At 41.4% G+C, this 23,273-nt stretch overlaps 1 protein-coding gene across 1 annotated transcript in view; it reads right to left on the reverse strand.

Moving 5' to 3' along the window:
- Positions 1 to 3,558: 3,558 nt before the first annotated feature.
- The window catches only part of abcb6b (ATP binding cassette subfamily B member 6 (LAN blood group) b), a 50,373-nt gene continuing 30,658 nt past the window's right edge, over positions 3,559 to 23,273 (reverse strand). The window contains exons 15-19 of the mRNA XM_033618065.2: positions 21,386 to 21,560; positions 21,136 to 21,248; positions 18,748 to 18,842; positions 10,095 to 10,163; positions 3,559 to 4,771 (exon numbers count right to left, since the gene is read on the reverse strand). Coding sequence (XP_033473956.2) covers positions 4,657 to 4,771; positions 10,095 to 10,163; positions 18,748 to 18,842; positions 21,136 to 21,248; positions 21,386 to 21,560 — 567 coding nt within the window. The 3' untranslated portion in view covers positions 3,559 to 4,656. The remainder of the gene's footprint in view (positions 4,772 to 10,094; positions 10,164 to 18,747; positions 18,843 to 21,135; positions 21,249 to 21,385; positions 21,561 to 23,273) is intronic.

Genomic DNA, 23,273 nt, shown 5'->3' on the forward strand with positions numbered 1-23,273 from the left:
GTTGTTCGCAACACTGATCGTGTGTTGCAATGTGTCATGTGCTGCAGTGTTTCCTCTGTGTGTCACACAGTTACACTAAAGGGAACCCTGTGCGTCACTATTGGACCCCAATGGGCATGACAAAGCGTTGGTATCTGACGACCTGGGAATGAGACAGGCTGAATGCCCCTGTGGGTGTAGTTATGCTCAGTAAAATTAGGCAAGAATCACAAGGAGAAAGCAGATGAACCTTGGTCTACTGAACAAACAACCAGATTTTCTAGAGAGGAAAGCTGATACTCAACAACATTTGTGAATAACCTGAGTGACAAGTTTTAAATGAATCCTCAGTATAACTCGATTGACTGAACCACATTTTTGATAGCTGTCACTGTTCATGTTTGCCCGTGGTCTCTATTGTCTATTGTCCGACAGGAATGATGGTCAAACTTACAAAATAAAATTCAGGTTGTTAAAAAAAGGTAACAAACATTTAAGCAGACTGGTGCCTGTAGTCAGGAAATTTATTTTGCAGATTTCGAGATGGAGGACCTTTTATGCTTCTTAACCTGAGGAGGAGGGAAAGAGAGAGACACTGAGACAGAAACTGGTTGGCAGTGGTCATGATTAAGATATGAAGCACTGAGACTGCCCTCACTGCTACACAGACTGGCTATGGCATTTTAATAAGGGCACAACTTGCGTGTGTGTATGTATGTGTGCGTGCTCAGTCACAGACAGGCATCACATGAAACATGCACACGTTCTAATATTAACCCGTCCCTACACTAAAAACGTATGTGGTCCTCTACATTTGGTGGTACTCTGTGATGTGTGTCTGTACATTACCTCCTGTCCTTTCTTGATCCCAGTAACCATGTATACCACGGCCCAGTGTACATCTCATCCCCTCCCTGCTGTGTTTGTACTGATGTCTGTTATTGTACTGATCTGTTTTACATTAGAGATTTGTTTATTCAAGAGATGGGAGTTGATTGGAAGAACACCCTTCCAAATGCGTGGGACATTTTGGACCAGAACTGTGTCCAACAAGTTGACATGTGCATATTCACAGTTTGTGTAATGATCTGTACAGAGTATGAGATGTAATTTAGCAGAAATGTTTCTAGTTGCATGCAGCAAATCACAATCTAGTCAATAAAGTACTTTTAGAAATCAGTGACGTCCATGAGATTTATTTATCTGGCTTCAAACTCTATAGCACCGACCTGATGAGCATCACAGCTGCTGATTCTTGGGAAACATGCTAAGCCCCGCCCCTTTGCGATGGTCCAACAAGCTGTTGGAGTAAGCTTGGAGCCCACACTGTAACTAACTGCACTCCCTGAAGAAATATTATCATATTTTTGGAAGAATGAAAGAGTGATTCCAGAGAGAAGCAGACAGAGGGGTCTACAGTCTGTGTTTGAAGGATATATCCAGGATGTCAAACTGACTCAGCAGCAACAACAGGTTAAAAAGACAAAGATAGTTAGAAGCTAAAGCCGAACTATAGGCTACAGATCACAGTGTAAAAGTGAACCACCACATCACTGCTGATCGCCACACAAGACAATGAATATAAAGGGAAACTTTGCTGATATTGAACCAGCTGTGTGGCATCGCAGTGTGTGCAGATGAACAGTGTTTGGCTTCATCCCTGTGCCAACAGTGCCCGAACCTCTACCGGCGGAGAGGCAGGAAGCTTGAAGGGAAGCTAAACAACGTTCATCTGTGCACAATGCGATGACACACAGCTGGTTGAATATCAGCAAAGTTTCCCTGCTTCCCTTCACTGGTTCCTGTACAGCAGGGTTGGTCTTTGTTTCACTGTTACAATCATTAAAAAGCAAAAGCAGCATGTGTATACATTCAGTAGGCTATATCTTCAGTAGCTAGCTAGCTAACCCTACACTTTTCAGGGTTTGATTTTGGTTTTGGAACAGGGAAGAAACATATATCTTGTTCCAACCTCTCCAGGTAACGAGTATCATTAATACACGACGTGCCCCAGACACAACATTTAGCTCCAAATCCACAACACCAGCCTGAAAATGAAGGAAATCTGAATCGACTGCATTAGAGTCAATGGAGCACAGCTGTGGCCTGATGCTACATTATGATTAGCCAGTCTGCATCCAGGGGGCGGGACTTAGCGAAGAGTCAATTGGGGGAACAGGGAAAAGCAGAGCTGTAACTGTAAGCTACTACGATATGTCAACCAAATCGCCAGAGGAAATATTGGAATCATGTGTTTCTGTAAATCACAGATACATTACATTTGTATGTTATTATGTAGCCAGGGTTCCTAAAATTTTTTATTTTTTTTTTAAATAGACTTTATTTTAATTTTTCCATTCAGAGGATAAGATGCAGAATTACAGTTGACATCTCCCTCCCCATTCCCTCCTCCCCTCCCTTCCACTGTCTCTCTCTCTCTCTCTTTCTCTCTCTCTCTATATATATATATATGTATACACATGTACATTAAAATAGCAAAGTTTGTCTTCTGTTTTCTCATTCTAGCAAAGACTAGTAAATAGACTGTACATGTTAATACCAACAGACAAACCAATATACAGAACAATGCACGTTTACAAGATGGTCAGACTGTAAATTCCCTCCTTTAATGTCTCAATGCTGAAGGGGAACCACTGTATCATGATATTAAGGTTTAACTCAAGCAAAGGACAAGATTCCTACATATCTTATAAAAGAAGACCAGGTTGTATAAAACACTGTCTGAGATCCTTGTGGTGAATATCTTACTTTGTCCAATCTAAGAGTGCTTGTCATCTTTCTGATCCACTGGATAAATAAAGGGAGGCTTTGTTGATTTCCAGTTGAGTAGGATGATACGGTGGGCCAAGAGAGATGCGAATGTTATAGTGTTATTCTGATGAGCAGATAAGTTCACCTCTGATTCTGTCACACCAAAGATGGCAGTGATAGGGTTGGGGTCGACATGTGAGAGGGATTCAAAAATATGGTTCCAGAAGCTATTCGGTAAGGACATGCTCAAAACATGTGGCCCAGAGTGGCAGGGATTTGATGACATCTGGGGCATTCAGGATTTACAGAAGGGAATATTTTAGCTCATCAGGCATTTGAAAATGTAGTCGGTGGATTCCTCCAACCCAAGTTAGATTAAACTTTTTAAGACTTTCTAAATGTTGCTCGGAGTAAAATAGAGAACCAATTTTACAATCACCAAAAGTGACAGAAAAAAACAACCCTAAATAAACTGTTTATTATAACATATAATATGTTTTAGTGATTAAGTGTTTCTCAGTATGCATGTTGGATTCCTGGAGCAACACTACATGTCTTATAGCTATTTTGTAACTGTGAAATTACTGAGGGGCTGACTGCTATGTATTTTTCTCTTTCTAGCTTTATTCTTGTGTGTTTATGAGAATTATTACTAAAATAACTAAAATACTAAATTGCTAACCCGTTTTTGTAATAAGGTGCATGTCTGGCCATAAAAGTATCATATTATCATTTTACAGAGAAACGCTGTGACACAGTTTTTGTTTCAGAGGATTTTTATTGTTTTTCCAATTCAGATGTATTTATATAGCCCAGTTTGCCTCAGAGGGCTTTACAGCATACGACACCCTCTGTCCTTGGACCCTCACGGTGATAAGATAGAAATCCCGTCAAAAAAACTCTTTAACAGAGAAAGAAAAAATGTTTGAAACCTCAGGAGGAGCAGCTGAGGAGGGATCCCTCTCCTAAACAGGACAACGTTCTGCTACAGCACACTCCCCATCTGTCTTCCTCTTTGTGGCCCTCAGGCTGCTGATATAGTTTTACTCTAAACAGTAACCCCTTGACACCGGCACTTTGAGCCCATCCCGGATGTTTTCACCAAAACAATCTCGGTAACATAATCACCTCTGCTTTTAATGGCTTGACTGGAATCTTCACAGGAAGCACATGTGACCGCCGCCAGATTCTCCTGCTGCTGAGGGGCTTTCACCTTGACTTTAAGGGAATAACTTTCCATTGTTCAGTGTGGTGTTGCTACTGCGGTTGTCAGCTGGCTGACGTAACTGTTTTCTGCAGATTATTTTCTACAAGTCTAACTGCATTCATATGCAGGATATGGTCGCGGGACAGGACAGGTAATGCTGCATGAAACCGGAAACCTCACTCAGAGACTGAAAACTTTATCTTATGAGGTAAAACTGACGTTGACAGAGTTTTCCTTCAGGGAAATATATTGTATCGCAATACTCAGCATATCACAATATTGTATCGTGATTTAAGTATCGTGATAATACCGTATCGTGGATCCTCTGGTGATTCCCACCCCACTCACTAACATGCTCATGGTGGTAAAAACAAAATTGGATGGTGAACACGTGTCATAAATCTGAAGGTAACTTTGTATGCACACTTATTTTGTGTGCAAAGTAATGACATTTTCATGCACACATCAGTGAACGAGGCCCAGTGAGAGTAAAAGCTGCCATAACTGTATGGTATGAATGATGATGATGACAACAGCTCACAGTGTCATTGTGATTTTCTAATAAACTGCATGATTTCACTTTGTCCAGACTTTACTTCAGCCACAGGTGCAGATACATCATCTTAACTATATCAGATATGATGAAAAAGTCTGTAGTGAGTACTGAATAAAAAAAAAAGTTCATACTCGGGTGAGCGTCAGGTGTCTTGAGTCTGATCACTGATCTGTGTTTCTGTTTGTGTGTCGTGACTTTTCTGCTGTTTCATCCACATGGCTGCGTACAGACCTCCCTGGGCCAGCAGCTCCTCGTGTCTGAATAGAGCGGGCGATGACAAGAACAAAGAGGAGAAAATGGGATGAGACAGGATAGAAAGCAAAATTACCAAAACTACATCATCAAAAAAAGGGTCAGTAACTCCTCCTGTCGCTTTGATTCTGCTTCCTGGCAGAGGCATTCATGTAATTTTCAGTTTCCCCTGTCGACGTGTATTTATATTCTCGTCTTCAAATGCTCAAATTCAGAATGTGGATAAAAACACTTGAGAGGAAAGTCAGAGGAGTCACTCAGGAGAGCTCAAACCTCGACCCAGTACTGACCTGTCATCATGCAGCTGACAAAGCTGCAACCACCTTTAGGTTTTGTGTTTATCATTTAGGATTAAATTTAAGAAACAGACAACTCAGGTGCCAGAATAACATAATGGCATCGTACCTTTCTGCAAGCCATGGATGCTTTCAGTTTCGACGCTTCATACAAATCATAACATATATAAAGTGACGTAGTGTATGAGCTGACTTTGGCATTAAGAGATGGAGTGACACCTAGATGAGATGCCTGCCGAGCTGCAGACCACTGTTTGAAAACAACAAAACTGGTTGTGTTGTAGTAACACATTGCTGCGTTCCTAGCCACTAAATGTAGGTGTTTTTTGTGACCTGTCACTCATTTTCCACCAGGGATAGTACCACAAAAAGCAGGAACATTTTTACCAACATATCCCTGTGTTTTCTGCCGAGACAGTGCCGCAAATAGTGTTTGATTTTTTACAGGGACGCTGCTGCATGTTCTGGCGGGGAATGCACCACCAAAACTGGGTATTTGAAGCCAAAACATGATCTTTTTTCAAACCACAACCAAGTAGTGTTTGTGCTTTAACCTAACCACACATTAACCACAGTGTGGTTGACATGTATCCATTACATAATAATGTACACATGTAATGTATCCGTGGTTTACAGAAACAAACAATGCCAATATTTTTTTCTGATGATTGGGTTGGTATGGAAGCGTATTGCATTTACTTGACAAATAAAAAAATCTGTTTTATTAAGTAATTTTTTCTGTTTTTCAGAGTAATTTTTTTATTTTTCTGCTTTTCATGGTAATTTTTTTTCTGTTTTCCGTGGTATTTTTTGTTTTATTTTTCAGGGTAATTTTTTCTGAGTTAAGAGAGCAATAGAACAACAGACGCTTTCATTCCTTTCTTGAAAGCTCGATATAATGGAAGCAAACATGACCCGCTTGTTTAGTTTAATCCAGTTTTACTTTGTTTTGGGTTTGAGACACTGGGAGATACTCCTGTCTTTAAGTCATATAGATGGTGTCATCATTAGTTTGTCGACTTTACGCAGGCACCTTACTCAAGAAAGGAATGAAAGCGTCTGTTGTTCTATTGCTCTCTTAACTCAGAAAAAAAATACTCAGAAAAACAGAAACAAAATTACAATGAAAAACAGAAAAAAAAGCCTGCGAAAAACAGAAAAAAAAAATTCTAAATAAAACAGTTTTTTTTTTTTTATTTGTCAAGTGAATGCAATACACTTCCATAGGTTGGGAATAAAATAGCACATGGTAAAGAACCCAACTTTGGATATCCAACATTAGACTTTTCCTATCATCTCTTTAACACAAATAAAAAAGAAGAAAGGGGAGAAAAAATGTAAGAGGACGACCCTGTCTCCTAGAATAGAGTTTGCACAAAACAAATCTGTATTCAGAAATACAATTTGTAAGACATGTAATACCACCTTGGCTACACACACATATAGCAACAATACAAAACTCATAATTCCAACAATTTTCTGGCGAGACCTGAAATAATCTTTGTAATAACCTAAAAAAAAATACCAATAATACACATTCACTGAACATACTTATAAAATAAAGCATGTACGCTCACTCACTGTCTCGAGGTGTCATCGCCTGGGTAGGTCAATGGAGTCATCAGTTGTTTTTCATACCTTCTCTATCAGCCTATCATCTTACTGCTCCTCATTTTACATATGGTTCTTTCTTTGCCATAGTTCTTTCTTGCTGCTGTTGTGCGCGCCCTCGACCTCCCCATCACCACCCAGTCTTGACGGATTCATCGGCCTCATATGCCTCATCAGCCATTACCCTCAGAGTCATCAGCCATCACCTCCATCAGTGTCTGTCTATACTGTACATGCTGGCAAGCTGTTCATTGCCAACTCAGACACTTCATAATAACCATAAGTAAATGGTAAATGAGTAGTTAATTAAACTTTTTTAAATAGTAATTTTACTATTAACAAAAAATGAAACACACATTTTAACATTTTATACACTATATTAAGTATTCGTTTCAGGTTAATAATTTGTTTGTAAACTGTCTATAAACATTATTAATGTGGCCGTTTATGTTTTACGAACAAACTATTAATCATGTACACATACTTAATACAGAAATATAAGCTGTTATGATGCGTGCCGTGATAAACTGTTAAAAGACCATTATAGAAACAAAAGGAAAAGAGGAGCAGGCGAGGAGAAGGTGGGTCACTGATAATGTCTTGTGACACCAGAGCTGCTTTAAAAACAAAGTTGAGCTGTATAAAAATCCTCCTGCAGACTTTGACCAACTTTACTATGAATTAGTAAAACCACAAGTGTGTTACTGTCTGAACCGCCAGACGGAAAGAGAGCAGGAGAGAGAAACTCAGCGAGGGTCAGAAATAGAGGATGCTGAGAAAAAGAAAGAACAGGTCGATGCTGAGGAAACAAGCAGAAAGGAGGGCACATGGGCAGAGAGAGTTAAAGAGGTCAATCTGAAGGCACGACACGAAGGTGGAAGTTAAAGTGGAGGAGGAAGAGGCGAAAGGGGAAGAGAAGAATGATGCTACAGCTCGTCTTATATCAGCCTAGTCACCAGAAGAAAATGTTAGCATTGTGCGATTCTGCAAACCACGAATACGTTACATTTGTATGTTTCATGTCAACATTTCTTAAGTGACATAATATATGAACTGACTTTGTCACCTAGGTGAGACACCTGCCAACCTGCAGACCACTGTTCCAGAACAACAAACAACAAAACCAGTTGTATTTTAGTGATTAGTTCAGGGACAGGGTTCTTAAGGAATTAAAGAATTCCATTTGCAAGTTAACTTATCAGAGGAGATTTCCACAGGAGTAAAATGCGATGTCTCAAAGAGGAAGTAAAGGCTACTATACCCTATATATAGCGATATAGGGATCCATTTTTCTCTGGACTTCTAAAACCTTTGTTAAAAGCACAAAAAATTCATTCTGGAATTTATGAAGTCTGGGGCAGAAGATGATCATATGACTCACATTACAAGAAGAGGCATCTGTTATATTTGTCCACAAAATTAGGATATATTTCAGATAGTCAAGATTTGCTGAAATGGACTCCTTTCAGCATTGACAGTATAAAAACACAATCAGTTAGTGCGGCAAAATGCCGCCTACCTACTTTTGTTTATACAGAATGCACCATATTCGGGGCAATGGGGGGCGTGAGCAACTAACAAAACATGTAGCTCAGCGTGTGACGTAAACAGTGACATGGGAGGGAAGCCGCGGCTGGTCAGTCCTTCGGTGATTCTCTCGTAAGTCGGCCCGTCCTTCACTGTCCCCGTCATCTGATGGTTAATGGCCTCTTCGTTTGCGAGGGCAAGGAGGGCGTGCAATTCTTTGTCTCCCCCGTTGCTCATCTTTACAGCGTCTGTCAGGTTAGTGTTTCCCTCTTGCTACTAGCTGCTCGCTAATTCCTGCTATCAGCTGTTTCCTGTTTATCAACAGCCCCTCCCACAAGTCTTCAACAGCCCCTCCCGTTGTGGAAGGCCACCTCGTTCTGTTTAAACTAAAAGGGTTCCGCCAATGTGACTACACCTACGAGGCGGAAAATGGGGCACCTCGGATCAACTGTGTCTAAACGCTCTCAGCTTGCCCACAAAACGGCCCAACATTTGCGGAAAATCTGGCAGTGTAAAACGGGCTTGCGTAATACCTTGAATTGTAGAGGCCGCAGCCTGACACAAGGAGTAGTTGAGCATATATTATGGACAGCTTTGTTCCACCATTGATCTGTTGAATTTGCCCCAAGCTCATGCTCCCAAGCATTTTTGGTTTTGACAACTGAATGACTATCAAGAGCCATTAATTTGTCATAAATCTTGGATATTAGCGAATTCTGATGAGGATTAAAGGTCTTTTTACCAAGAACTTGCTGCCTTTCCTACCATGACAGTGCCACCATCAACAAGCATTTTAAGCCAAAATCTTTTTCTAACCATAAGTAGCTTTAGTACATCAACATCACCACATGTTAACCACAGCCTTGTTTCAATGTATCTGCCACATAATAATGTACAAATGTAATGCATCTGTGGTTTGCAGAAACGTACAATGCTGTCATTAATTCTGGTGTTTGAGTTGCTTATCTTAAAAACAGTACATCAATTTAACATTCCTTTATCTTAAAACTGATGGAGATTGAACCGTCTGAGACACTAAGACTCAGCAGAGTGTGTGGGTGAAGATCTTTACAAAAACACCTAAAAATATAAGTCTGGACGCAGGTTGTGTTCACATGTAAACAGTGTTTTTCCAGAATTAGCGGTCTAAGCATAGACGTAGTCCTCGTAAAGAATGTTAAGCACGGGACAGCCTGAGGACGTGATGAGGCCTCTTCCTGTCTCTGTTTGATGATACACTCCCACACTTTGTGGCAGAAACTGTGTGTATTCTGACACCGGAGGTTAAATGGGCCTGTCTGGTGTTTACATCACAGTGTCGATGAAAAGATGAATCCTTTTTGGTTGGTGTTCCCCCTCAACACGCCTGCAGGGGGGCAAACAGAGGCCCTGCATGTGTTTACAGCCCTGAATGTGACCATGTGACCAACGCATCTCTCAGGTGTGTTCTCACCTTAGTGTTAATAATATGGACAATATATTCATCTGGGTGATCTCTGTTTATCTTAATTTATATATTTGAAAGTGCCTGTATGTGTGTGTGTGTGTGTGTGTGTGTGTGTTTGTGTGTGTGAGCGACCTCAGTGTGTAAGAAAGGAAGTCTTCATTACCAGCTCCTATATCAAAGGACTGTATGCATCAGCAGTTAAGTGGTAGCTCTGTGTGTGTGTGTGTGTGTGTGTGTGTGTGTGTGTGTGGTGTGTTGTGGTCCATCAGTCTCTGCGGCTGAGAGAGAAGGGTTTAAGGGTCACACACACTCTGAGGTTTTGATCTACAGATAACAAATTTGTGAGCACTTAGGACACACAGAATCATTCAGGGGTGTCACATGAACACACACACACACACACACACACACACACAAATGCATCAGTGGCTGTTGAGACGATCTCACCTTCCTCTCTCTGCTATCTGTCCGTTGTTAACCACCAGGATCTGGTTTGCTCCGACGATGGTGGACAACCTGCAACGTCACACAAACATTATTCCTTGTAATCTAATAAAGGCATGAATAAGGTGGTTATAAAACTCAGCTCAAGCTGTCTTATGTCAGTCTTTTTCTCATCATTGATAAAATCGTTCAGACAAAATCAAGCATGATTAATATTATCAAAACTTTTTAGACGTGGCTTCTCTGTTTTCTCTGGCAATCTTAAAAAGACCTAAAATTAGAAACACATCAGTCAACCTATCAATGAATTTAAGGGCATCATAAACAATGTGGTGACAGAGACATGTGCTTGTTTTTCTTGAGAGGCCACTGTGTTTGAATAGTTGTTGTTTTATTGTGAATTTTTGCATTGTATGTTGTATTTGCTGCATTTTAAATGTGTTTGATTGGCTGCTACCTCGGCAGGGTCTCTCGTATAAAAGAGATTTTCAATCTAAAAGGGGCTTCCTGGTTAAATACAGGTTAGATAAATAAATAAATAGCACAAAGTATTTGTGTCTTCCTACTGCACAGACAGCTGACTTTTATGAAAAGACCAATAAAATACTTCTTTAAAGGCTAATCCTGGTTTATCAGAAGTCATCTTTGTAGTCCTGTGAACTGTTTCTATATAAAAACCCACTTCATTTGGGGGTAAAACTGAAAGTGAGCACATGCGTAATGTTGGCAGTAACTCCTAAATTAACCGTGTGCTCAAAACAACGTCAAAGTTGCACCAGGTAGTCATCTAACAATCTTGATTGATACATATACTGCAAGTAAGAAAAAAAACATGTATTTTTGATTTTTCTGGTGAACTGTCCCTTTGAGTTGGAGCTTTGTGTATCTTGGATTCCTTTTGTGAAATATTTCTAGGCACTGAGCCGGCAATATGAATTACAGCACTATCATTATCAACAGAAATAATGGCCAGAGCTGAAAAGACAGGATTTAAGTTGTAATGAACCAGAAATACTCTTTAAACACATGTGTGTACAGGAGGCAGCAGATCAAAGACCAGCGTCAACACAGCACTTTGGAATCAAAGAAATAAAGTAATGGAGATAGTAATTCCAGAGGTGAAAGGGGTCGATAAGAGGAGGATAAGACGTGGAAATGGGAACGGAGGGAGACACGTGCTGCAGAAAGAGAGAGTGGGAGGAAGTCGTAATGTGTGGTTAGATGTTAAATATGTTCAGCTGTCTTATAAAAGTAAAATACACAGTCATTCCTCAGTAATCACTAACACACACACACACACTTCAGCTCTGTCATTTCTGACACACACGTGCAACAAACCGACGCACAGCTACGCGTGTTGCTCCGGGTCGGAGAACTCTGTATGAACTTGTCTGTAAATTATTAAAATTAATATTTATGACCGGTCTCTGATGACAGTCTGATTAAAGACACAGCAATCTAAATGGCTCTGAGCTCTTTGTGATGTGACCTGATGGGAAGTCGGAGGATTATCAAGGTGCTGGAAGATTTTACATTCATGTGTATTTCAGTGTTTTTCTTTAAGAAAATGTGTGAGATAAATGTATGAATCTGAAAATAGGTTTTTAAAGAGAGTGGGGGACATGTCGCCCCCATTCCTCAGTGGAAATTAAACCCTTGTGCACGACACTGTGTGCAGAACAAAAAAAAGGAAACCTAGAGCTCTCCAAACTGCTGAATGTCACTTTAAGCTTCAGCAGAGCCACCACTCTGCTTTAATGTCATCAAGGCTATCTTTGGACGTCCACCTTCAATATTTGATAGAAAACCTCGGTCAAAGGTAGAAATATCTCTCCTCAGAGACTGCAGACGTCAAAGGTTTTTTTATCCGCTCATTCAGGCTTTACAGCAGGAAGAAAACACACAGTGTGTTTACGTGCAGGTAGTTTAATGTCCTGTTTTTAATGTGGGGTCCAGGATAAACTTTATAGTGCACGTTCTCGTCTGCTGGGATGCAGTGAAGGATAAAATGGCATCAACCCAGATGTGAATGTTTATGACACAAATTCACAGTTGGCATTGTTAACTGGAAGAATTTGGGATCATTCAGCAGCTAAACTGGGGCCACAGGATGGTTTTACAGCAGTGGTTCCCAACTGGTGGGTCGAACACATTCTCACTCCGATCTCGTCACATATCGACGTTGGTCATGGGCCTCCCACATCCAGATATGATGAGAGAGGTACCCTGGGTGCGTTAATTGTTGACGTTCTGGGACGCTGTGTCAAGTTCTGCCTGTTACATGCATTGTCTTCTTTCAAGATACACTTCTGTGTCTCTTTCAAAATAAAAGCACTACATCTGTACAACACTGTGAATTGACTTTTTTTTTTTCCTTCAACAACAAAAATATGTGGCTAGGTTTAGGAAAGAAGAACAGGGTTTGGCTTTCACAGGAAATTTAATGTTAACATACAGTCTCTTTCAAAATAAATGCACTACGCCGGTACAACAACGTGATTTGACTTTTTTTCCCTCCAACAACTAATGCACGTGGTTGGGTTTAGGCAACAAGAACACATGGTAAGGTCGAGAGAAAAAGAACAGGGTTTGGTTTTATAATCTTACAGGACGCGAACACTTCTCTCCCGTGTGAAAGTCGGTGTTTGTTGGACCCATCAACCACCCCTCCCACCAACCCTTCTCAGACTTCTGCTACTTTAACTTGCGTTCTTGTCCCGCCGGGTGCCGTTAAACAATAACAGCAACCAGCTTCATATCATGGCGACGTGAAAAGACGGCTTTTTTCACTGGTATCTGACGCCAGAAATCACTGACCAAGTGGCAGTTTGACTTTGGAGTGAGACCAGGTTGATATATCACGATACAACAAACACATGCAAACCAACATATGCAAAGGCGTAGGTCTTGTTTCAACATTTAGGGAGGGGGACACATATGAAACGGGATCATTGGGGTCCTCTGCCAAAAAAATTTTAGCGTCAAAGACTCTAAAAATGCACCAGTTTGTGCCTTTTCTGCATCAATTTATGGAGTAAATGTCTACAGTGTAGCCAAAATAAAAGCCCTCTGCTACTTTAATGCACCTGCAAGATTTGGAAATGTATATTTCTTGAGAATGCAATTTAACAATAAGGACTTAAGTATTTATTCTAATGAACATACCTATCTAATGTAAACTTTTCGGACTATGTTTCTGATTGTTTCTGATGACTAATATGACTAATTGCAAACTCACAGCCACTCCTACTTCTCTTTGTTACAAAACTGTTTGCCTGATGAAGGTTAAGTCACCAAAACATTGCAACATTAAAATCATTATTTTTGCAAGTCAGACAGGACGTGGGAGTTGTTATACTTGTTTGGTTGTTCTAAAAGACCCTCTAAGGTGCCATATGTTCAGTTTTCCCTGTTAACTACATTACATTTTAACAGTTTTAAGCCTGCTTTTGGTGCTGGTAAAAATCTGCATTAGCTGCATCACAATGAACCATGCTGTAAATGCACTGTCCAAACTAAGCTAGTAGCTAGTGTTCGGGGTACTTCCACCCTCTTGTCCAAATACTTCTGGCTCCAGAAAGCCCAGATGTTGACTTAAGGCTTCAAAACAGGAGTCCACAAACCAGTAGGTGACCTTATGGTACATCCGAATTTCAAGAGAGAATGCAGGAATGAATCCAAGTAAAAAATAAAATAAAAGCGTGCAGTATGAGGAAAAGACAGGTTTTTAAAACCATGAAACCTTAATACAGTTAAACATACTTAGAATGATCCATCCTTTAAGTGTTCAACCAAGTCACTGCATATCACTACCACCTACTTATATCTCTCTTAACTGTAGATAACAGGGTGGGAACTTGGTTTTATCAGCAGATTGCTACCATGCTCAGGAAAAGGAAAACATTCCCTCCATCCAATATCCGGAGTTGATTAAAGAGACACTTCATCTCACCCTTCAAAATGAAATCATGATCTGTCTGTTGTGATTGTGTGTTTTCATTTTATTGGAGGCCTAACTGATTAAGCCAATAAACAGGCCTGATCCTACAAGCAGATGCCATCTGTTGCTGCTATTGGAAGATTAAGAGGCTGGTGGATCAACTTATTTAAAGACTGATGGTCAATATGAAGTCTGAGACCCAAACTGCAACATATAATTAATTTCAAAAGGAAGATGATGAATAAAAACAAGCTCAGAGCTCAGCCGGTGTCATCGCTAGTCACAGATGATTAGTCACAGTCAACATCTGTAAACAATGTCTGTATGCATGGGTCAGAGTTTCCATACAGGTGCGCACATTCTCATGTGTGTGTCATGACACGGCATAAGAGTGTACAGCCATGCTAGCAACTCTCGCAGGCTCTGCCAGGCCCCCAGGAAGTGTGCTGGGCTTTGAAGCCAATTTTCATAGTGACCAAACAGTGATTCTGCAATTCCTGGGGTCCATCACGTGATGCCATGCAGCCCAAAAAGACTTTTTCCCATCAACTTACATTATGAAAGAACATTTGTAAATCAGTGGATACAATTTTTTTGAGCACAACAACCCCCACGAAATGACCCTTTCAGTATCAGGAATTGATCCATTCCATCAGATAACATTTAACACAGTCTAGAAGAGCCCCACAATTAAATCATTTTCTCCCCACTCAAACTGGCGGAGCGCTAAACTAGAAGTTGGCCATTTGGCCAGTGGACATCTCTTTTGTGCCTACTCTATGGGCCACACAATGCGGAAGCAGTGCCAGTCGTCTGTGTAATTTTATATGCAGTAGTTGAACCAATTTGCGTCATACGCCACTGAACATCTCTCACAGTAATGAACAGGGCCCCGCCAGCAATGTCGTATCCAGTTTCTTATAACACATCCATTGGCTGTACTGTGTACAATGTGCTTTAAGTTAACTGCTAAGATCAGCATTTAATATGCTCAAAATGACAACGCTAACATGTCGATGCCAATGACTATATACAAAGATGGACAATGGGTCTTTACTTCCTCCCATTGTACAAAAATTAAATCAAAATATCCCAGATACGGCTGCTGCCAGTGGCAATCTCCACCTGTATTTAGTTCCCACCTTCCAGCCAATCTTGAGCAGCACTTTTGCAAGCAAACCAAATGGCACACACAGCTGTCAATCGTGACATCAGCCCTCCTTTTTATTGCATTTAATAGCAAGTTAAAACAAAACTTATCAGAAAAACACTGCATTATGAGAACGACCAAAAAAATAGGAGCAATCTTTGCTAAAAATGTATTTGACTTGTATTTTGATCTTCTAGTTTGGCCCATGTCCCATCTGCTAGAATCACGGGGTGGGGTTTATTACTTTCACTGCAGCCAGCCACCAGGGGGCGATCACGATGTTTTGGCTTCACTATTGGGGAGCTGCCATGTCGTCCATCTTTATATCCAGTCTATGGGCGATGTTTAGCATTTATAATGTTTACCATATTAACCATTTTACTTTACTATGTATGCTAACATTTGCTAATTAGCACTAGCAAAGCACAACTGAGGTTGATGGGAATGTAATTAGTTTAGTGGATATTTGGTCATAACCTAGATACTGGACAAACAGAACATTTTACCTGATGATAGGGCAGCAGGCTGAGCAAAGCACCCCAGACATCCCTCTGCCCGGCAACGCTTTCCAGCTCCTCCTGGGGGACCCCAAGGTTTTCCCAGGCCTGACAAGTTATATAATCCCTCCAGTGTATTCTGGATCTGCCCCGGGGCCTCCTACCAGTGGGACATGCCCAAAACACCTCGAACAGGAGGCGCCCAGGAGGCATCCTGATCAGAAGCTCGAACCACCTCAACGGACCCCTTTCAATGCGAAAGAGCAGCGGCTCTACTCCGAGCTCCCTCTGGATGTCCGAGCTCCTCACCCTATCTCTAAGGCTGAGCCCAGACACCCTTCTGAGGAAACTCATTTCGGTCACTTGTATCTGCAACCTCATTCTTTCGGTCACTACCTAGAGCTCATGACCATAGGTGAGGGTTTGGATGTAGATGGACCAGTAAATCGAAAGCTTTGCCTTCCGACTGAGCTCAGTCTTCACCACAACAGTCCAGCAAAGTGCCCACATCACTGCAGAAGCTGCACCAAACCGCTGATCCATCTCACGCTCCATTCTACCCTCACTCATGAACAAGACCCCGAGATACTTGAACTCCCTCACTTGAGGCAGTACCTCTTTACTTTTTATTCATTCCAGCTGATTAACTAAAGTTTCACTGTCCCTGCGTTGGGTTGGAGCTGTGTCAGACACCGTTTTTTTGTTTTATGGTTTGTTGTTTGTCTCCAAAAGCCAGCAGGGTCCATGTCTAACAATATGAAGCAGACAACACAGCTCAGTGGTAAAGAAGACTGACTCAGTTGGTCAGTTGGACGGATAACATGTAATGTTTTCAGTGGAATTTGGAAATCTGTCAAACAAAATATTGTTTTTATATTTTTCCTGTTTGTATTTGAAAACACAAAACACATTTTGAACTTTTCACTTCTGACCAGTTGTGGCCATCTTCTTCTGTCCAAGCATGTTTGTTATTGAATAAGAAAATAACAATCCATTGTGTTTATGATGTCGAACACAGAGGAAATGATGAAAACTGGGTTGTTGCAGGAATCAGCACCACAACTTCTTTGCTCCTGATGTATTTTAATGTCGCGAGTGTCAGAGCCTTTCAAGTCTTTTCCAATATCACTCAGACTGATGAATAACCAGACATCTGTTTCTTTTACTTTTGTTGACCTGTCATCACGCCTCATCTTATATCCTCCAATCAGCTTTTCGTTTAATCTCTCCGTCCCTCTCTTTGTGCCTGATCTAATCCTGTTTTCCTTTCACCACATCCATCACCCATCCTTTTCCTTTCATCTCTTACACTCACATTTGGTTTTTCTTTTCAGTACGTTCCTGTAATCACATTGTAACAGACTCAGTGTCATTTCTATGGCAGAGTGTGTGTTTGTACTCTCAGGGGCCAGATCACAAAGGATTGCACAACTTTTGTGGCTACTAAACCTGCACAAATAAGACAGAAAGAAACTGTGTGACTCTCAAAGTAGTCGCAAAGTGTGAAATGCACCTCAAAATGAGCTGCCAGGCAAATAGCATCCTAGTGCTCCTGTGTTATTTGCATGTATCTAAATTAGGTAATGTACACACATTTGGTGCAAAATTATCCCCTTTGTGCAAATGAGCCTCACTACAAAAACAGTCCAATTCACCAAGATCTGCACCAACAGTCACACACAGTTACATATATATATATTTTTTGGGGGGGGGGGCTTTAATCGATAGGACAGACAAGTGTGAAAGGGGGAGAGAGAGAGGGAGTGACATGCAGCAAAGGGCCACAGGCTGGGGTTGAACCCGGGCTGCTGCAGCAACAGCCTTGTACATGGGGCGCCTGCTCTACCACTAAGCCTGAGTCACACACAGTTACAGTGAAATTATTTGCAGCTTGGGGAGTTTGTGGTAAGTAAAGTGCATTGAGAGCAACACTCTCCAGCGGTGATGGAAGCAGTGATGGTAGCCAGGTGAAGACATCATCATGTGAGGCATGCTTGTGAGCTGATATTTTGAATAAGGATGGGTGTTTTCAGTAACTTCCATCTAGTATTCGCAGTGAAAACAAGTGCAATTTGAAAAACTAAGCTTCAGTTAGCCTATTAAACCATAAATTTAAAATGAACATAAGGAAAATCAGCAAACTTTCTGTTGCTGCCTTAACAAATAGGTTAGACACAGCAATGCCAATACTGCTATCATTCCAGTCAATTAAATGTCTACCCAGTTAGCATGAGCTAACATAGCAGCAGCGGCTAACATCCTCCTGGGCGCCTACGCCTCAGAGGTCTTCCAGGCATGTCCCACTGGTAGGAGGCCCCGGGGCAGACCCAGAACACGCTGGAGGGATTACATATCTCATCTGGCCTGGGAACACCTTGGGGTCCCCCAAGAGGGGCTGGAAAGTGTTGCTGGGGAGAGGGACGTCTTAGGTGCTTTGCTCGGCCTGCTGCCCCCACGACCCGGCCCTGGATAAACAGATGACGATGGATGGATGATGGATTCATGGTCCTCAGAGGATATGTTGCACTGACTTTACTGATCTGCTGTCTTTTTCTCTAGCACCTCCATAAAAATGACATTTGATGGATAGCCATAAAATTTGTGCACACATTGGTGTCCTCAAGATGAATTGTAATAACTTTGGTGATACCTTAACTTTTCCTCAAGCACCACCATCAGCTGTACTCTGGTTTAAGTGGAAATTAGCAATGTTAGCATGCTAACTGTACTTTTTTGGGTACTTTAATGGTTACTGCAGACTAATAATGAACAAAATAGACATTACCTGATAAATATCATGTTAGTCATTGCCAGCAAAGTTGTGCATAAATTCAGCCTTTTTGGATTGTTAACTGACATTGTATCCAAGCTCAACACTGCATTTTGTCTCAATACAGTGCAATGACAAAAAAGTAGAATCTAATCTTTTCTAATAACAGATAGCATCAAATGATGCTGAGTTGAAGCACTTGGTGCCTTTACACTCAGCAGCTGTGCCTTTGGCTCAAGTAAAATAAGGGAACTTATTAGAAAGCTTCCCAAATGTACGTAGTTTGGGAGTAATGTCACCTGTGTGCGACCACTATAGTCGTCCTGTTGGTGCAGACCTTGGCTAGTGAAGCCTGGATATTTCTCTCAGTCTGGGTGTCCAGTGAAGATGTGGCCTGGTGGAACAAACACCAAACACAGTATATTAGTGTAAGTATTGTATGATATAATAGATAGTATAATCAGATGAAACACTTTTAGTTGCGCACTGTGTAGAGACAGTTTAGCTGTTAAGTGATAAAACGTGTTCAATACAAATCATACCCCTGCATGTGGCCCTGAGTATTACTAAGACAACAATATTGCTAAACAGAAAAGGAAGAAAAACAAATCAACATCTAACAGTGGTTGGATTTAGTAATACAACAAACAACAATGGAACAACAACCAGCTCTGCATAAAAAAAAAATAAAAAAAAACAAGTTGAACAGTTTAATAAAATATATTTAACAGTTCTCAGATGTGTCCTGCTGCTGATGAGCTAATGCCACAACTTAAGTATCAGTGCAAATGTAAGCATGTAACTGAGTTTAAATAGAAAGAATTAAAAGTACTGAACCAAATCCATCCTGCCAAGCTCACCTGAAATGCATCCAAACCTAAATAAATCACAACAACTGAGTTATGATAAAGTTCCTTCGACTTTCCAAAATTTTAGTTCTCATCTGTATGACCATATGCATTTTTTCATAATTTTTTTCGCTTGACAGGACAGCACATTTTCACTCCGACCTCGCCACATATTGACGTTTGGTCATGGATTTGTCATAGAATTTCCACGTTCACGTACGATGTGAAAGGTACCCTGGGTGTGTTGGTTGTTGACGTTCTGGGACGCCGTGTTCTGCCTGTTACATGCGTTGTCTTCTTTCAAAATGCACTTCTGTTTTCACAGGAAATTTAACATTTACATACAGTCTCTTTCAAAATAAAAGCACTACGTCAGTACAACACCGCAAACTAACATTCATGGTTGGGTTTAGGCAACAAAAACACGTGGTTAGGTTTAAGAAAAAAGAACAGGGTTTGACTTTAGAATCTTACATGATGCAAACAGTGCTCTCTCGGGTGAAAGTCAGTGTTTGTTGGACCCATCCACCACCGCTCCTGCCTGCCCCACTTGGACTTTTGGCGCCTTAATTTTCGTCCTTGTCCCGCCGCATTTCCCCCGATGCCATCTGGCACCATTAAATTATAGCGTCAACCAGCTGCGTATCATGCCGATGTTAAAGGACGCCTTTTCTTGTTGGTTTCCGATGCCGCAAGTGCCCAAGCGTTGGATTTCGACAACTTTGGAGTAAGACCAGGCTCGCCGGGAAGTCAGTCGTCTTGGATTTTGTGCCTTTATTTTCATTTTATTAAGATGTTTGAGGACTTTTGAGCCTACAAAAACTCAAGAAACATTGCATCCATGTTCAAACCAGTTATGTTGATGCGCAGACACAATTGGGCTTGGGTGTGGCTCATCGGCTCTATAGCAACACCACAATTACTTTTAGCCGTTTAACCTATTTTGTTGCCTTTGATATTCTTGAAAACTCATGAAAATTGGCGCTCACATTGAACCATGTGAACTTTGCAAGAACATGCAGCAATTGGGTTGAGGCATTTTTAGTGGACGCCATGGCGCCCCCTAATGCATGGAAGGCCTCCGTTAGGACAAAGTTACTCTGATATTTACAAAATGTGGTACACACATTCCTTACATCATTTCTCTCCATACAGAAAACATCTAAATCATGCACACAATGTCTGACAGTCACAGAAATAGACAACAACCAACAACCAACATACCGCCAGCAACCGCCAGCGTGCGGAAAGGGTGCTGAAGCCCGTTCATCTCTTTTTGCAGCTTCAATTTTCTATTATAATTTTTTTACTCTTTAAATTCTCTTATTACTGTGGTTCTTTTTCACATGTCATTTTCCATTACATATCTGTGTCCTTTTATGTTTTGTAAATCAGTAACATCTGTAAATTTCTTATTGCCTTTTTGTATTTTTTAATATGTCCATATTGTCAACATGTGTTTAAACTAATTGGTGAATAAAAGGGGAAAAAACTAACTGATAAAATGTGTGAATTTAATGAGCGTATTTGTGTGTCATGACAGCTTTGTGTGTCCTGCCCAAGGACACTTCAACAAGTGGATGGGAAAAGCCGGGGGTCTAACCACCAACCCTGAGATTTGTGGACAGATGGGGTGTTAAATCAGGACCCAAAGTAAAGTCTCAACACTGCCAATAGAATATCCTCGTCAAGTGTTGCCATCTTTTGTTTCTGCAAAAAATTAAAAGTTCTCAAGCAAGAGATTTCTGTGTTGGCCTGCGATGATACTGCCTCGATCCCGCCAATAGTGAACATACCTTTTAACCTTTCGTGCTTGTGTTTATGTTCCCCTATCCTCACCTCATCCAGCAGAATGATCCGAGGTTCTTTCAGGATGGTTCGTGCAATCGCCACTCTCTGTTTCTCCCCACCGCTGAGCTTCAGGCCTCGCTCCCCCACATCTGTGTCATATCCTGATTGGACACAACACCATCATCTTCATTATTAGCATCATTATTCCCTTTCCAGCGTCTTGTTACAGGTCTGCTTCAGCCAACATGAAAGTCAAACAACAACAACATCTACACACACTCACACACCCCAGCCTGACCCTGAGGTAGCTCCAGTATCCTGGCGTGTATGTCAGCGGCCATGGCAGCTCTCTCCACCTCCTGGTCACTGGCTGTGACTCGGCTGTAGCGGATGTTGTTGCCGATGGTGTCGTTGAAGAGAACGGTGTCCTGGGGAACCACGCCGATGTGCAGCCTCAGAGAAGACTGACGCACCTTGGACAGAGAAAGGGACAAACTGTTAGCTTCATAACCAGGTGAATACAGATATTTTGCTAACCAGCATTCAATCATTGGACCATGTTGTACCTGTGGAATGGAAAACACCACTCAAGTGTTGTATTCAAAGTGTACGGGATCTTCAGGACTGCGCCTCATGATTCAAACATATTATATGTATGTATTGAACTGGGTGAAATTCCTCTCCATTTAGTCTTTCTCTCCCACACACACAAACACAGCATACATCTCCATAAATGTTGCATGGCTAAATTCATCCTATACTATATAATGCATGCTGCCCCAGGTCACAGACAGCACATGTCCTGAACCAGTTTCTGTCCCTGTCTCTCCGTCTCTCCCCCAGGATTTCACATAACTGACTTTACTTACTTACCTTCTTTTTGCTTCTCTACGTACATCTGCTGTGGCTAACAACTTATACTGAATGTCCTCAGCTGCAACATGACTTTGAGGGTTAAAATCAAGATTTATATCAAATATTTTCACACAGACTGTGCTGAGCTGTGTAGCAACAATGCTCCAAATAAACCTCTGATTTTTTGTTTTTGACTGTGTACACAGCGAGGCCTTGATAGTAGGGATGTTGCATACATTATAGACCCTTTTACTGGCAGTAAATAGTATGGTCTTTTTGGTGGGCGGGGCTTAGCTGGAGGCAAAACAGTTCTCCACAGAGATTAGCTAGCAAGTTCTTTTGGCTTGTTTTAGACAATGGAGGAAGAACGCAGGTGATGCATTCAGAAATACTCAGTCCAAGTGCCGGAGTGCACTCTGACTCAAACTGGACCGTTAAATTCGTAACGCTGTCAGAATGTAACGTTCAGTTATCCAGAGCACCGCACTCTGAGAGCAGCAGAGTGCCGAGCAGAGTGAATATGTGACGACACCTGAACGGTTTCCTCCTGTTTGTTTTGCTATCAAAGCTAATGTTAGCTAATGCACTAAAAAGTTAGCGTCACAGAGAAATCCAATATTCTACTTAATCCCTCCCCAGTTTCTGATGAGGTGGACATGATAACCCTTAATACACATAACGTTATTCATCCCTACAACAGGAAATACTTTTTCCCTAACCTGATATGAAGTGTGCACTGCACATGTGACCATTTTTGAGGATGGCCTCCGTCCAGTCCTTTGGTCTTATCATATTTAACCATAGTTGTTTTTGTTGACGGGCAGTGGCGGCTGGTTTTGAGCCATGACTCCTTCTATTCTGGCTCCCAATAACACAACAAGACCACATTTTTAGACTCCTATGTAGCGTACAGCCCTGTGGGGGAGAGTGGTGTTTTGCCCCCAGCTAATAAAATGACACCATACTCAACATAAAGATGGCTGAGCCAACTAGCAGCTAACAGTGCTAACACCATAAACAGTGCTAACAATGGCAAGACTGCTGATAGAGCTAACATGGTTAACTTTGGGTAAACTGGAGGGTGGGTGCTAACCACTGTATGAGCGCAGTGCAGCAATGAGCTAGCCTGTAGGACACACCCATAGATCCTCACAGGCACTAATATGCATGCGCGGCTGGACTGGCTTACTACAACAAACCACAGAGGAGCTTGGATTGCGACAGGTAGTGTGTAGTTTTGTACTCTTAATAAAGTCATTTCTTGCACTGAAATTCATGATTTCCCGGCAGCAGTTCACAATCACAGAAATCCTCATATGACCAAAAGAAAA

This window comes from Epinephelus lanceolatus, chromosome 14, assembly GCF_041903045.1.
Source record: "Epinephelus lanceolatus isolate andai-2023 chromosome 14, ASM4190304v1, whole genome shotgun sequence".
NCBI lineage: Eukaryota > Metazoa > Chordata > Actinopteri > Perciformes > Serranidae > Epinephelus > Epinephelus lanceolatus.